General features: G+C 39.3%; 2 protein-coding genes across 9 annotated transcripts in view; both read right to left on the bottom strand.

Annotated features, from left to right (window-relative positions):
• Positions 1–1,112: 1,112 nt before the first annotated feature.
• On the bottom strand, positions 1,113–5,693 carry gp9 (glycoprotein IX platelet). The gene is made up of 2 exons (XM_008414102.3): positions 4,569–5,693; positions 1,113–2,058 (listed from the first exon to the last, which is right to left on the bottom strand). Exon 2 carries the CDS (start codon positions 2,055–2,057, stop codon positions 1,332–1,334), a length of 726 nt encoding a protein of 241 aa, XP_008412324.1. The 5' UTR covers position 2,058; positions 4,569–5,693; the 3' UTR covers positions 1,113–1,331.
• A 110-nt stretch (positions 5,694–5,803) lies between these two features.
• The window catches only part of iqsec1a (IQ motif and Sec7 domain ArfGEF 1a), a 130,418-nt gene continuing 121,330 nt past the window's right edge, over positions 5,804–14,891 (bottom strand). For 6 of the 8 annotated variants that reach the window (XM_008414093.3, XM_008414095.3, XM_008414096.3 and 3 more), the window contains 2 exons: positions 12,379–12,428; positions 5,804–9,381 (listed from right to left, as the gene is read on the bottom strand). In XM_008414093.3, coding sequence (XP_008412315.1) covers positions 8,863–9,381; positions 12,379–12,428 — 569 coding nt within the window. In that variant the 3' untranslated portion in view covers positions 5,804–8,862. Of the gene's footprint in view, positions 9,382–11,899; positions 11,962–12,378; positions 12,429–14,891 lie in introns of all 8 variants that reach the window. The other 2 variants (XM_008414098.3, XM_008414099.3) reach the window with 2 other exon arrangements.

Here is a 14,891-nt window from a genome sequence, read left to right as displayed (position 1 = left end):
TTTTACATAATACCCAGCCCAATTAACAATTACAGTTCTTTGACATGTTAATGTTGTACCGAAATGTTTTTTTTTTGTACTTAGTCATTCCAAAATCTTTAGTTTCAGCTCATGCTGTGTTATGTAATAAATACTGACCACTAAGAGGAACAGATTTTGCAAGCTGTGACAACCAAGGTAGTAGTGTGAGAAACCAACATAATTATTTGACTGACTTAGGCTTAAATCCAGTTTAAGTCCATGCACACACAGAGATGAAACAACAGTTGCAGAAAACAAGAAACAATGGTTGGTGTTTCCTTTGATGAATTGTCTCTCACTTGGTGCTCCACTGATTTACGTTAATGTTTACCAGTCAATTTAGCTTATATGAGCTAAGCCAAATCAGTCCATCCAATGAAGAAAACTATGTCCAGGCACAGGCTAGTAGGCTGTATTGACCTTCCCTTTTGCCTTACAAAACAAATATTTTTGATGTGGAAGGGGGAAAAACAGATTTTTTTAAATAAATAAAACTCTAATAAGTGTAACAAACATCAGTATTTAACCTTTTTACTCTTTTACTCCTAAATAAAATCTACTTTATTGCCTTCAGAAGTTACTGAAATAGTAAAGTGTCTCTATTTGAGTGCAGTTTAACCTCAGTATAATTGCATCTGCTTAGTGAAGGTCTCAGAGGTTTGTTAGAGAACATCAGTGAACATACAGCATAATGGAGCTCAAGGAACAATACAGACATTATAAGCTTTGAATTGATTGGAGCATTATTGAATCTATCTGGAAATAGGTGTTATGTGGTGGGACCTATCTAGATACTTGGGTTGATAGACCCAACAAAGAGAATGTTATTTAAAGAAGTAAAGAGGTTTTGGGTAATGCTGGAGGAGACTCTGAGAACAGGGCAGTTAATAATCATGCTCTACCCAAATCAGGTTTTTGTGGAAGAGTGGTAAGAAAAAAGCCATTGTTCAATGAAAACTTTAAGAGCTATAAGGGGAAAGGAAAACATGAGATAATAATAAATTGTGAAAAATAGTAAGTACCCCTACATCAGTATTGATAGCAGAAGGCAAATTGCAATTTATTGTAAGAAACTGAAGGAAAATTCAAAAGAAAGTTTTCACATTTATTTAAGCAAAATTTGTTTGGATCGTAAAATGTAAAAACAAATGAAATAAAACTCACAGAGGTGAAGTTTCTGATAAATGGGCTGGTGCGGTTTAGAACGGAAACAAATCATAAAACACCCATGTAGCGTCTTTGCAAACCCTCAGAGCCTCACTTCCCACTATACGTACTTGTAGTTCTGCTAAAGTATGAATAAAAGTCTGTTAAGTGGCCTTTATCTTTATATTGTGCTTCTTGTGTAATGTTTCTAGCACTTGTTGGAGTAAGTCCATGTTAGAATCAGAGTCGGCGTTCAGCCCTGACAGTTCTGTGTGCAGCCTCCTCCTGTGTTTGGGTTTCAGTGAGCGCAGAGAGTCCGCCTCAAATCCTGAATGTCGCTCTTCCACATATATGGTGAAAGTAGATTTTCTGGCAAGTATTAAGCTCCACAAAAGCAGAATTATAATGCAGCACAGCATCACCGATGCGATGGTGTTGTAAGAGACATAAACACAGCCTGAGGTGCTTATTTGATGTACGAGTGGAAAGGTGCAGTAGGAGAAGTATGTATCACTTAGGTCAGTGATAACTTTCTGAGCTACAGAGCCTGGACTGGAACATAAAGGCTCCTCTGAGACAACAGCCCTGTTCTTCAGCAGCCAGTACCTCAGGTACTGGATGCTACAGTCACAGCGGAACGGGTTCGGAGACATGGACACCTTTCTAAGGTTAGCCAACTGGTCAAACTTTCCCGGTGGCACTGAGGTGAGCTGGTTGTCTTGCACAAACAGTTCTGTGGTCTCTGAAGGAAGATGAGGCAGCTCCATGAGGTCTAAAGAGCTGCAGTTGACTCTCAACCCAGATGGCTGGAGCTCTGAAAACACACAGGACTGGGCAGTTGATGAGGCCAGGAGAAGATAAACAGCTAAGGTCACACTGTGGAGCAGCATCCTGTAGGAACAAGTAATGCAAGTAATAAAAGGTTTTGTACAGTTCAGCTCACAAGGTGCATTTATGGTCAGAGGTTTACATACACATCTTGAGCATGAGTAAAATTTTTAATTTGGGCATTTAACATATGTCAAAAAAATCTTTAGAGACAAAACTATACCCACATATTATGTACATATACTGCGGTTAATATTTAGTGTAATGTCCCTTAAGATTTATAGATAAGCATATTTTTTGTAGCCATCAGCAAGATCTGCATATAATTCTGGCTGGATATTTGACCATTGTTCAGGTCAGAACTAGTCGAACTTGTTTACACCAGCTGGTTTCCCGACACAAACCTTTAAATAATTTTTTAAAAATATATCAGGTCAGAGTGGCACTCCATCTCCAACTTTGAACTCTCTTCTGTCACTTTGGTTTAATTCATCATATTTATGTTGCACCAAATTGCAAGAGATATCAACTAAGGGCACTTAGAAAGGCTCAGTTTACAGCATTAAATTAGCTCCACATTTAGTTCAGGTAACTGCAATGTATAATTATAACTATCCAGTCCAAACATACAGTCAAATTTGTGTCCAATTGCATACAGTGCAGGTCAAGGCAAATAATAAAACCACACACTCAAAGGTAGTAGATACAGTCTGTGTTATCTGAAGAAACACAGAACCTAAAGTAAACACAAAAGCGCTAGTCCAGGAGGACTTTCTATGTTAAAGAAAGGTTCATTGTAGCTATGGCTCTGTTAGTGGCTTCATGTACTCAATAAAAAGTTAAACAAAAACCTGAAGAATTATCTATGGGATGGGAAATGAAGAGGATAACATTGATGAATGATTTGGTCCAGAAAACTGACATAGTTAAAGATGGGATCTTTGGGTTATTAAAAAAATACTTCTGAAGTTTGTTTTTAGGTCCTTGTGCCATTGTGTCACAGTTCACTCAAACTGACTCAAACTGTTACACTCCAATGAAGTAACATGTATGACAATTTAAAAATAAAGAAAACAATCAGTTCAAATTCAATAATAAAAAAAACTTTATTGATCCCAAAGGGAAATTAAATAAAAGGGAAATTAAATTTAATTCAAAACCAAGGAAATCGAAAACAAGAACCACTACAGGTTCAAGTCCATCATAAACCAAAAGATGCTTCAGTACCAGAACTACGGTCTGCAGTGAAGAATGTGCAACATTTATAGGATTAAGACAGAGCTGACCAGGGAGGAAGCACCTGTTCCAAAAATGACCTCTTCCTGCAAGATTGCAATCTATTGCCCACATTGTAAAGCCAGATGTTTTCTAAATATGTAGTGGGGTGATACAAAGATTGAACTATTTGGAGGAATCAAAATGACTTTTTATGGCCTAAAAAAATGCACCATGATGAGCCGATTTGACTGTATGGGTTCACTGACTGTACAACCAACCCAGGTTTTCTTAATTCTGAGGGATCGATGATCGGCCCTTACTGCATGTGAAATCAATCTCATCCACTAATCCTATCTACCTTCACAAAAATTCTGAAAACCAGCCACTGTTCCCTTTTGCTCTGCTGTGAAAGAGGACTGACTGACAGACCTGGCCACCAGGTCATATGCAAACTTTTCATTTATGTTTTATATATAAAAGCACTACCTTGTGAAGCAAAAACTGTTTTGTGTAATTTTATGAATATTGTTAAACATTTTTTTCAGTTAAAGAAGATTGGAATATTGAAGGCATATTGTGATCTTATAACACCTTAGTGTATCAGTTATAAAAACTCATTATTGATCAAAAATCAAAGTTGGCAGGTGAGGCTTTTTAAAGATTGGTGATTGGTCAGAAAACTTCAAAATAGGTGCAGAAGAGAACGAAACAATATAACATGAGGATTAACACCCACTTCTGTCACCGCACCTCAAACGAAGTGAAAGTAAAAAGGTTCCCAAGACTTTGTGTTCCAAAATGGCAATCATCCCAAACCTGCATCCAAACTGGTTATCAGGACAGATGAAATGTCCCTGGTCTAAAATGTAGTAATACAACAACTTATGGGTGATGCTTTAAAGTGAGATCAACTTGTATGCTGGAACACCATCCACTTCTAATTGACTTTACCAATTGCAAAGTAATACAGGTTACATATTCAGCCAGAATTATGAATTTTGCCAGAATCTTTTCGATAACTACAATTTATGTTTCTCTGCAACTCTGCAACAAATGTCAGTGGAGTGTATGCATAATTTTGACCCTGTGTGGAAACAATGCATTCCTTTTGTGTTTTTTATTATCATATTTCAACTCCCGTACCACCTCAAAAATGATTCAGATGCAAAATGGAAATTCTAAAATTTGCATGAAATTCATGCAGTTGACGAGTTTATTTAAACTTTTTGATTGACACTGTCAAGACCAAAAAGAGCTAGGCCTATAACATTAAATACATATCACTAAACACAAGTGGGCAAAAACATTTAACAGTAGTTTGACTTAAAAACCCCAAAACAGAACAACAAACAAACCTTTCTGTGTCAGGCCAATCTCAAGATTTCTTCTGCTGATGTCAGTCATCCTTATGAACTGTCTGCTGTTGTCCAGTTTGAGCATTAGGAAGATCTTCTGAAACTTTTCCCCCTCCTAACTGATGCGTAGTGAGCACAGAGATATAAAACCTCAAATTGAACGGCGTCAGGGTGAGGAGTGCACCAATAGCACCGCACAGTTATAGTTCACATGACATGAAGGAAGTCCGTCTGCTTTGAGGTGATAAGAGTTATCTATGAATGTGTTAGCTGAGGCTTTCCAAACAACCATGCAGTGAATGGTTGTTTGGAAACCATGGTTACAATGTATTGTAATCATTCACTGCATGGCTCGAGACTGGGGATAATGGAAAAGTACAAATGGAAGCCTTGTGATATATTACATTGCTGATTTTATGTGCTAAAACCTGCATCTGAGCTTAAAGATACGCTTCAGTTATGTAGTTTGGAAAAGATTATACGCTTCCACCAAAGAAATTTTGCAGTCATATTTCTGACCTATAGGTGGTGTAACAGTGCAGGGTCCCATTTTTTCCTAATTTAAATTTAACAGATGCCCTCTAGTGGAAATATAGAAAGTGATGTTTTAATGCTCCCGTTGTGGAAATTAAAACAAAGTTCCTGAATCTTTTCTATACCAGATCAAAACTCTAGCAAAAATGGAAATTAAATGAAATGCGATTAGTCTTATGATGAAAATCGTCTAATGTCATTAACATTTGAGTACCAATCCACTGAACATCTCGCTTTGGCTGAGGGGATTTGAATTTTTTAACCTGATTGTGCCCCTTCTCTTTTAAACATTTTTACCAGGGATATACCCGTTATATTGCATGCAGAATTGGTGTCTTTTTTTTGTTGCTAGATTTTAAATTTAATCTTTAAAGAACAATGTCAGGACAGGATACGAAAAGCAAAGATTTATATCTTGCTTTATTACTGTACATAAATAAGAGACATATTATATATATATATATTTTTTTTTATCTGTCATTATTCTGGCATTTAGCAAAAAGAAATAATTTGGATGATTCTGACTGAAAACTGGAAAAGTGAAATCAAATATCATCTTCAGATGTTTTTACTTTTACCATTTGTGTAAATATCTGTTTCCCCAACTCATTTTTCTCTGCTTTACAGCAAGCTACCACAACGAAGTCCATTAATTTCCACCCTGAATGGCAAAATTTACCAACGGAGAAACACAGCCAATGTACCATAAGTCATATATTTGTTTATTTTGCGTTCTCAACATTGTCACAGTTGAAGTTTTACAATAACTGGGGTCTTACTGACTCACTATTCACTGTACAAACAGAATGCACATTTAAATGAGGCCATTCCTGTCGTTTCCTTTCTTCAAAACATGTCATTCGTCAGATCGAACAGCTCGCAGCCGGTTGTGTGTACATTTGTTTGTGTGCGTGCGTGTGTGTGTGTGAAACTGTGTTTGTGTGTATTTGCATGTATGAAAGGAAAACTGCATGTAATTGATGGCAGCACACTTCCTATAACAGTCTGGTTTTGATTTCCACAGCAAATCTCAGTTCACAACTGCTGGAGGAAGAGAGAGTCGATCGGTTCAACCAGCACTGCTCCCGTCCGTTCAGGAGGCGACATGTACATCCTGATCTCAACTGCAGATGTCAGAGTAGAGCACTGGAAATATAGACATTATGTACATCTCCTTTTACCCCAGTTTTGGTCCCTTTACAGTCTTCACAAAGCTGAACTCTCTAATCAAGCAGTTCATCAGCTTGCACAACAGATTCCTCTATTTACACAATGAAAGCCCTCAGCGACGAAGTGCAACGTTTACTCTTTTTCTTCTTCTTCTTCCATGTTTGTAATTTACAAAATGGCTTTGTAGATGAAATGCATGCTGAGCTTCAATAACTACCAGGCAAAAAACATGGAACGACAAGGACACGACACCATCGTAAAGTTCCAACTTATTCAGAAATAAAAAATAAAAAAAAAAGAAGAAAAGAAGTCCAACATGTTATAGGCTGATCTCTTCCCCATCAGCTCACAGTGAATAGGACGCATGATGCATCAGATCCATGCAGTGCATTGTTGGGGTACTTTTGAAAGAAAAAACAAGAACAAACAAACAAAAAAAACCTCAAACATTTAAAGCACGACAACACACCAAAATAAACAGTTGCATCAGTTTCACACCATTTCCAAAAATTTCAGAATTATAGCAAAGATATGAAATTATCAGAAAAGACACATTCAGCGTATCATTAATGTCCCGCGTGTGATATGTCTGTCGTCCAAAGGAAAAAAAACAAAAAACAAGATAATGTGTGAGCCCGACTTCTGTGGATTTATTCATGAATATTAAAATACATTTTATAACCTGAATATTGGGACAAACAGCTTACTGTCACTAATTTACACACTAGAATAGACTCTTATTTGTAGAATATAGAAAGATAATCTTTACATATACCCAGTTCTTCTGTTTAGCTTGCATTTGTGTAGGTTATAACTGCAATTCCTGAAAAAAATTGAACTGTCCTTTTATATGTGCTTGTCCAGCGAAATATTTCTGTTTCCTTTTTATTAAAATATATACACACATTCTTCTCTCCACTCTGAAGTGTCTAGGTACTTTTATGTCTTTTTAAAAGAACTAAGTTTTTTTTTTTTTTCACCTGAATCTCATCCTGGACAACAAGACGACAGACTTTCACTCTCAAGTACAAGCCTGCATGATTGCACTTAAACTTACCATGGTAACACTGATTTGTTATACAATGTGCAGAGGATAGCCTCACATCAAAAACATTACATGCAAAACAAATAAAAACCTTACAAGACATTCCACTGAGCTCCAAGTCTGTACCCCTCATAAGACCACGAGGATAGGCGGACAATTTACAGAGAGAAAACGACGCAGACAGGGGGTCAAAGAGAAAATAAATAAATAATAATGACGCAAAATGACAAACGCTCAAACAGGAGGGGAGACCTTGCTTGCTCTTGATGTACAAAATCAGTACAAAGATATTGCACATTTAATAGAAAAAAAAACAAAAAAAAGAAATCCACCAAAATCGAGTTGGCGAATGAAAATAATAATCTGAACAAGGCAAAAACGAAGATTTCAGGATATATTCTCAGCTGATTTCGAAAGCAAAGAAAACAGCTGCAGCATATCGACTTTATTTCAGACTATTTGTAACAGAAACAGAAATTTAACCTTTTAAAAATAGAGTTTTGCACTAAATTCTTCATTCTGAGCTTTATTTTATTTTATTTTATTTTTTTAGGGGAAACGTCTCCTTCAGGAATTCAACTCTGCTCAAACTGTGTTTTTCGATGTCAAATATGCAGCAGCTGCCATCTATAGGCTTTGTTTTGGGTGTTTATTTTATTTTATTTTTTTTTTTATTCACCAGAAAGGCAAAAATGCTTTAAAACAGATCATAGGCCTTGACCGGACCAGGTCCGGGCAGAATGGGAGTTTGCTCCATTATCAGATCTACAACCCGTCACTTGAGTCAGCTTAATACTGATAGACGCCATTTTTGCTGATAATAATTGTAAGTATAATCTTACAAATTACTTTACACACAATATACTGTACATGAAGTCTCGACTAAATAGATTATGCGTTAATAATTGGCACATTTATTTAATGAGAGCTAAGACACAAAACGTATAGCTGTCGTGTACAGTAAATACAGCACTAGAACTACTATGAGTTGTTTAGCTGTCCGTTGACAGTGTGAAATGCTTATATCTATGTTTTTTTTTTTTGTATTATATATGAGCTCTAGAGGAGGTGACAACAAATAGCATTCACATGATGGCAGGATTTGCAAAAACCAAAGACTCAACAGCTGAAATTCTGAAATTGTGAAAAAAAACCCAGTCAAACATGTTCTCATCGTAGGGCTTCCTTCCTCCTGATTATGTAATGGTAGGAGCAGTAAATGCGGGGATAAAGCAGCAGGTTGGAGCTTGTGGAAATTAAAGAGCATCTTCCTGTGCAGACCACCCGAACCCTCCAAACGCAGAAGCCCCAAATCAGGCAAACTAGTGAAGGCCCCTATTGGAAGATTTGAATCCGTTTTCTATCCTGCATATCAGTTGGACCTGGAAGTGAAAGCGGTGTCTGGGTGTGACTGCTTCCCAGCACAGCAGCTGAAACACAGTGGACAGGCCGTAGAGTTATGCTGTCAGTCCCTTTGGTGTGAGCGATTGTCCTTCCTTCATAAAGTCTCCTCCTTTGTCTTCCCGTCTCTCCGCGTGAGGAGCATCACACTACGGTGCTGATGCCACTGTGTTTAGGTTTGTGCCCGCCGTGTGCTGGGCCCGCCTGCTGGCCGTGGTGGTGAGAGTGCTGGGCGTGATGCGGGTGCTGGCTGTAATGGCCGTGCTGCGAGTGGTGGTGCGCGTGCGAGGAGTAGGCCGGGTGCTGGTGGTATTGCGTGTGGGGAGGCGGGTGGTAGTGGTGGTGGTGGTGGTAAGGCGGGGGGTTCTGCGGGACCTGGCCGTACTGGGGGTGTGGGCCGTGTAGCTGCGCCTGCACCGTGTGCACCACCTGGGCCGTGTGGTGCAGGTTGGTCGGGTGCGGCTTGTGCGATATGAGGGTGGGGTGGCTGGGCGGCGGCAGAGGGGGCTGGCTCTGAGACGAGGGCTTCCCCCGCTTGCTGCCGAAGAGGGACCCGAGGATGGACGTTGATGCCGAGTTGGGGACGGAGGGATGGCCGCGGGAGGAGCCCTCACGTGCTGTTGTAGGTCTCCGACGTGTGTGCGGACTACTAATGATGGACCCCTGGAAGAGGAAAAAGTGAACAAATAAATAAACTAAAGCTGTGAAGCATTACTATGACTATAGTGCCCTGCTGTACTATTCAGATCCCTTGAACAGTTCTACCTTTTCACAGATTACAACCACAAACCAAAGGTATATTTGGGAAGCTGAAGGGAAATGATGGAGTGGTGTGGATATTCGGTCATTCTGAGTGAAAACTTTGAACCTGTTTTCAGTGCAACTACAGCTATAAGTCATTTGAGGTGCATCTCTACCAGCTTTGCTCATCCAGAGATTAATTGCCCACCCTTCTTTGTAGAACACCTTGAGATCAGTTAGATTAGTTTGCCGTAATCTATGAATATCTGCCTTCAAGTCTTTTTTTTTTTTTAAACAATTGCTCAATTTGATGTAGCACTACACCAGGGGTCCTCAAAACCAGGCCTCAAGGGCCAGTGTCCTGCAACTTTTATATACGTCTCTGCTTCAACACACCTGAGTCAAATAATGATGTCATTAGTAAGACTCTGAAAACTTGACTGCATACCGAGCAGGTAATTCAGCCATTTGATCCAGGTGAGTTGGACAAGGAATATCTAAAGGTTGTAGGTTAGCGGCCCTTAAGGACTGGATTTGAGGACCCCTGACTAGATCATATAAATATATGCTGACCTACACCAATTATGTGCAGTAAGTCCTGAAGGGCCAGAATCCTACATGTCTTAGTTCTGTCCATGGTTCAACACATCTGGATCAAATGACTGCTCATTACCAGGCCCTTGTAGGACATGACATGCTGAGGAGGTCTGACCACCAAGGGGAGATTAAAACATGCAGGAGGCTGGCAGTTGAGGACAGACTTTGGACAACCCTGACCTACAACATTTCATTGTGTGCCGTCTCAGTGTGTTTTTTGGAAAAGCTTTCCTGCATTTAACTCTAGCCATTTTCCCATTCCCACAGACTAGCTTCCCTGTCCCTGCCAAAGAAAAGCATGCTGCCTTTATTATGTTCAACTGTAGGGGATGATCTGCAGTGTTGGTTTCCCATGTTGGCCAAGAAGTTCAGTTTTGTTATCGTTTGAACAAAGTAACTTCTCCCACATATTTGCTGTATCCCATACTTGGCCTGCAGCTAACGGTGATTCGGATGCCTCCTGAATTTCTTTCAACCTGACTTTCTGTAGTTCACTCTTCCTTTAAGACCAAATTTGTTCAGTTCAACGCTAATAGTTGTCAACAGATTATTCCACCTAAGTTGATTATCTCTGCAGCTCCTCCAGCGTTACAATGGGCTTGTTGGCTGCTTCTCTCAAGTTTGAATGTTCTCCTTACCCTCCCTATCTCAATAGCAGTTTGCAGTTGTGTCATAACCTTTCCATTTTTAAATTATAGAAGAGCAATCCAATACACATTCAAAGCTGCTTTAAACTTCAACAACTTTGTCTCCATCTGATTTGTTTTGTGGTCTTCATGACAATTTGTTCACTAATGTTCTTTAACAGACCTCCTCAGAGGGTAGTCGCTTTTAATGCAGAGATTAAATTACAAGCAGGTAAACTACTGGCAAACTACTTACTGGGTGAATTATTAAGGATTTAGGGGTACCAGGCAAAAAGGGGATACTTATCATTCCATACATTTCATATTTTAATCTAATGTTTTAAAAGATTATGTTTTGTCATATTTCATATTAAGCGCAACTTTGAGTCCGTCGTATGAAATCCAAAATGCTACACAAAAGCAGGTGGTTGTAACACATGAAAATTCGAGAAAGTTCAAGGGGTATGAACACTTTTGCGAGGCTCTGAATGACTGTTTTCTTTTCTCAGATAAAGAAGTAGCAAAATGTTATATAGCATGCAAATGAAAAACTAAAAATGTCATGATAGGCAGCAGCAGGAATATTTCAGCTTTCATGACAAAAAGGGAACCCGTTTTCAGAGAAGCTCTGCTGTTAGACAGGTAAACATCTTGAAAAAGTAAATCTGTGATCATAAATACTTTGACAAGGATAAATATTCAAAAGAGAAGGAAGTTGGGAAAACTAGATTTCTGTTTTGTGCCAAACTCTCTAAAAAAAAAAAAAGAAGTCACACATGCAACTTGGCATTATTAATGAAAGCACAGTTTCCACATGCAGAGGGTGTGACAGGCAAACTTATCATTCACACATCAGCATTCAACTAGAAGTCAGATGGCAGAAGGAACTGAGCACTCGTGTGCAGACTTCACAACAGGGTTGGGCACTCTGCCTCCTGTTTTGGATCCAAAACTACTCCAGGGGTGCAAAAAAAGCAGTTTTTTATCCCTTTACCATGCTTTATATAAAACTGAACAAACAGCATTTGCACCATAATATTTCCAAGATTCTACACTTTGACTCATGAGTACATGGAATGAGTGCACAATGAATGGATGAAATCCACATCTTTCTAATGTGTGTGAAGCCCGTGGCTTATTATGAAGGCTACACTCCTCGCTGAACCTTAGAGCATCTAAGAAAAGTTGTGGATAAGAGGAAAAAATAAAAGACAGACCCAGACAGGGAGAGGGGCTGCAGGAAATGAAGAGTTTCCTAGTGTCTTTCAGAGCTACCACCCTGCCAAAGAGAAGAACCAAATGAAAACCGCTTGGATGTGACTGAATGAAAGACAGAGACAGGCGACAGGGAGAGGAGGAGGGGGGGGATCAGAGGAGGCATTAGTGGGAGTCATGCTTGTTTGAAGGTAGAGTGTACATTGGTCATATAACATGACCAAAACAGGAGATCTCTGGCTTCCAAAAAACCAACCAAAAGAAAAAAAAAAAAGAGGGGAGGCAAGCAACCCATGCATGCACACTAACTGAGGCAAGCAGGTTATAAAGGCATCCCATCAAGAAAAATAAATGATCCAAACAAATGGACTGGAGTCTATGAAGCAAAGGAAGTGTAAGACCAAAAAAATAAATGGAGTGTTTCACAGTGCACATCATCACAGAGAGAGAGGAGCTCGGATACCAGCTGCTTCCAACTTACTTCCATATTGCTGTCTAGTGATCCTGCACTGCTGCGACGCCCTCGCTTGCCTGCCCGAGACATGCAATACCAGAGATTAGAGATCGACAGCACTTCCTGGGTCGACTACAGACGTTCCGGCCGCCCAAAACCAAAAGAGGGTGTGGGTGGGTGGGGTGTGGGGCGGCGCAGTGGCTTGTGACGACGGTGAGTAAGATCCAAATACGAGAGATAGAGGGGGATGGAGAGAGGGGCGTTCAGGTCTGAGAGGGAGGTGGTGGGCAGGTGGAGCTTTGTTTTTTTTTACTTCCAAGTCAAATTAGAAATCAGTGAAGAAAAAAAATGTACGTAACTTTAGCCGGATTTCCCATTACGGTTTAGTCTAAATTTAGTTCGTATCGGGAGATCCTAACTCCCAGGGTTATTTCTAAATCCCGTCACAAGGTTCATTAGCGGAGCAAAATGTCAACAGATTTTCTCTTGAGTAAATTGAGACAACTCATTGTTAAGGTTGTCAGGCAGGGCAAAAATAAAAATCAAAAATAAATAAATAAAAGCCAGTCTCAGCGAGAGTCACAAAGCAGAAGACAGATCAGAAGCAAAACTGTGGCTGCTGCACATTCGATGTGTGGGCACATCCAGGTCTGAGGGTGGAGCTTTAGGGCCCACTCAGCCAGTGATATATGACCAATAATTACACATAAACAGGAAAATACCTGATGTGTATGGACAGTAAAATACATGTGGAATGGAGTATGAAAAAATAAAATAAAACAAACAAAAATGACCCCACTAACATGCCACATCCTGCACAGAAAACAAAACAAAAAACAAAAAAAAAACACAGGAGACAGGAGGGCAAAAGGGACGACTATGAACTACCTGACCTGGAGTTTTACCCCCCTGAGGGTCGATCGATGCAACAAGAAACCTCATGCTCAGAACTGTGAGGCAGACCCCCCCCTAACTGGATTTCATCGTGTTATCAAGTTAATCACCTGATAACTTTCACATAGCTGTTATTTGTAATGAATGACATGTATTCCTGATTCTAAGGCACAGTTATACACACTGACGTACATGGATATGGGGTGATTCTCAATGCAAAGACTATCTTCATCTTGTTGCTATACAGATTGCGGTTTGCTTACAGGTGAAAGGAGACGGCATGGGATTTCTGAGTAAAACGTGTGTGTTAAAATCTTTAGATATAAAAAAAAAACAAAAAACAAAACAGGAATGTAAAAATGCTTGGGAACAAAAAAAAATAAGCAATCATAAGAATGAGAAGATGTTTAGAAAGAAATTTAATCAAATAAAAACAAGTGAGAACTGCCCAACAGTTTATTTATTGATCAGGAATAAATGTTCAAAAGCTGCTAAACCTTTTCTCAATCAAGTCACTCTTAAATACAGTGTGTTGAAAGAGCACCCTTTGACCTTTCTCACATTTTGTGAGGTTTCAACAACAAAACATCAATACATCAGTGTGTATTAGGATTTTATAGGACACACCAACACAAAGTAGTACATAATTATGAAGTTTAAGACAGTTATAACCTTTTTTTTTTTTTACATTTGTATTCAGCCTGAGTGAGTAAATACTTTGCGATTACAGGTGCAGGTCATTTGGGGCGTGTCTATCAGTTTTACATGTCTAGAATGTGATATTTTTGTCCATTCTTCTTTGCACAACAGGCCAAACTCAGTGTGATTAGATGGGGAGCTTCAGTAAACACAGAGCTCCAGTTGGATTGAGATGTAAACCTCGACTTGTCCACATTAACGCATGAGTTTAATTTAGTCTCATCTGACCACTGCACCTTCTTTTCTTCCACATCCTAGCTGTGTTTCCTTCATGGATGATGGCAAACAGTTTCCTTGCAACCTACAGTTATCCCATTGACAGATTACCCTGGGGGTGACTTGTGAGTCTCTGCAGCTCCTCCAGAGTAACATGAGTCTTCCTTATTAATGTTGCTGCTTCACTAAAAGCTTAGATAAATGGCTCAGACTTTCAACTGAACAGGGCACCGCGTGATGTTTAAAATGTTGGGATCTTGTTTTACAACTTAGCCCAGCTTTAAATTTCTCCACAAACTTATCCCTGACCTGTCTGGTATGTTCGTTGGTCTTTATGATGCCGTTTGTTCTTTAATGAACATCTGAGACCTTCACAGAACAGCTGGATTTATGTGAGATTAAATTACACACAGCTGAACTCCATTTATTAATTAGGTGACATCTGAGGATTAGTGGTTTCACTGGATTTTATATAGGGGTTATTTGAGTAAAGGTTGCTTAACACAAATGCAGATTTTTTCTTTCTTTATTATTGAAAAACCATGCGAGATTTTTCTTCTGCTTCAACTATGCACAACTTTGTGTTTGTCTATCGGATAGAATTCAAATAAATAGTATTGTAACCTGACAAAATGGGTTAAAGTTCAAAGGAAATGAATACCTTTGCAAGACACTGTAAACCCCCGAAAAAGAGAAACCCAACTTCTAGATCAAACCATCCAATCCCGAGT

Source organism: Poecilia reticulata, chromosome 7 (genome assembly GCF_904066995.2).
Source record: "Poecilia reticulata chromosome 7, P_reticulata-male-v2, whole genome shotgun sequence".
NCBI classification, from domain to species: Eukaryota; Metazoa; Chordata; class Actinopteri; order Cyprinodontiformes; family Poeciliidae; genus Poecilia; species Poecilia reticulata.
Note: the sequence above shows the minus strand (reverse complement) of the source record. Positions and strands in the feature narration are given on the sequence as shown.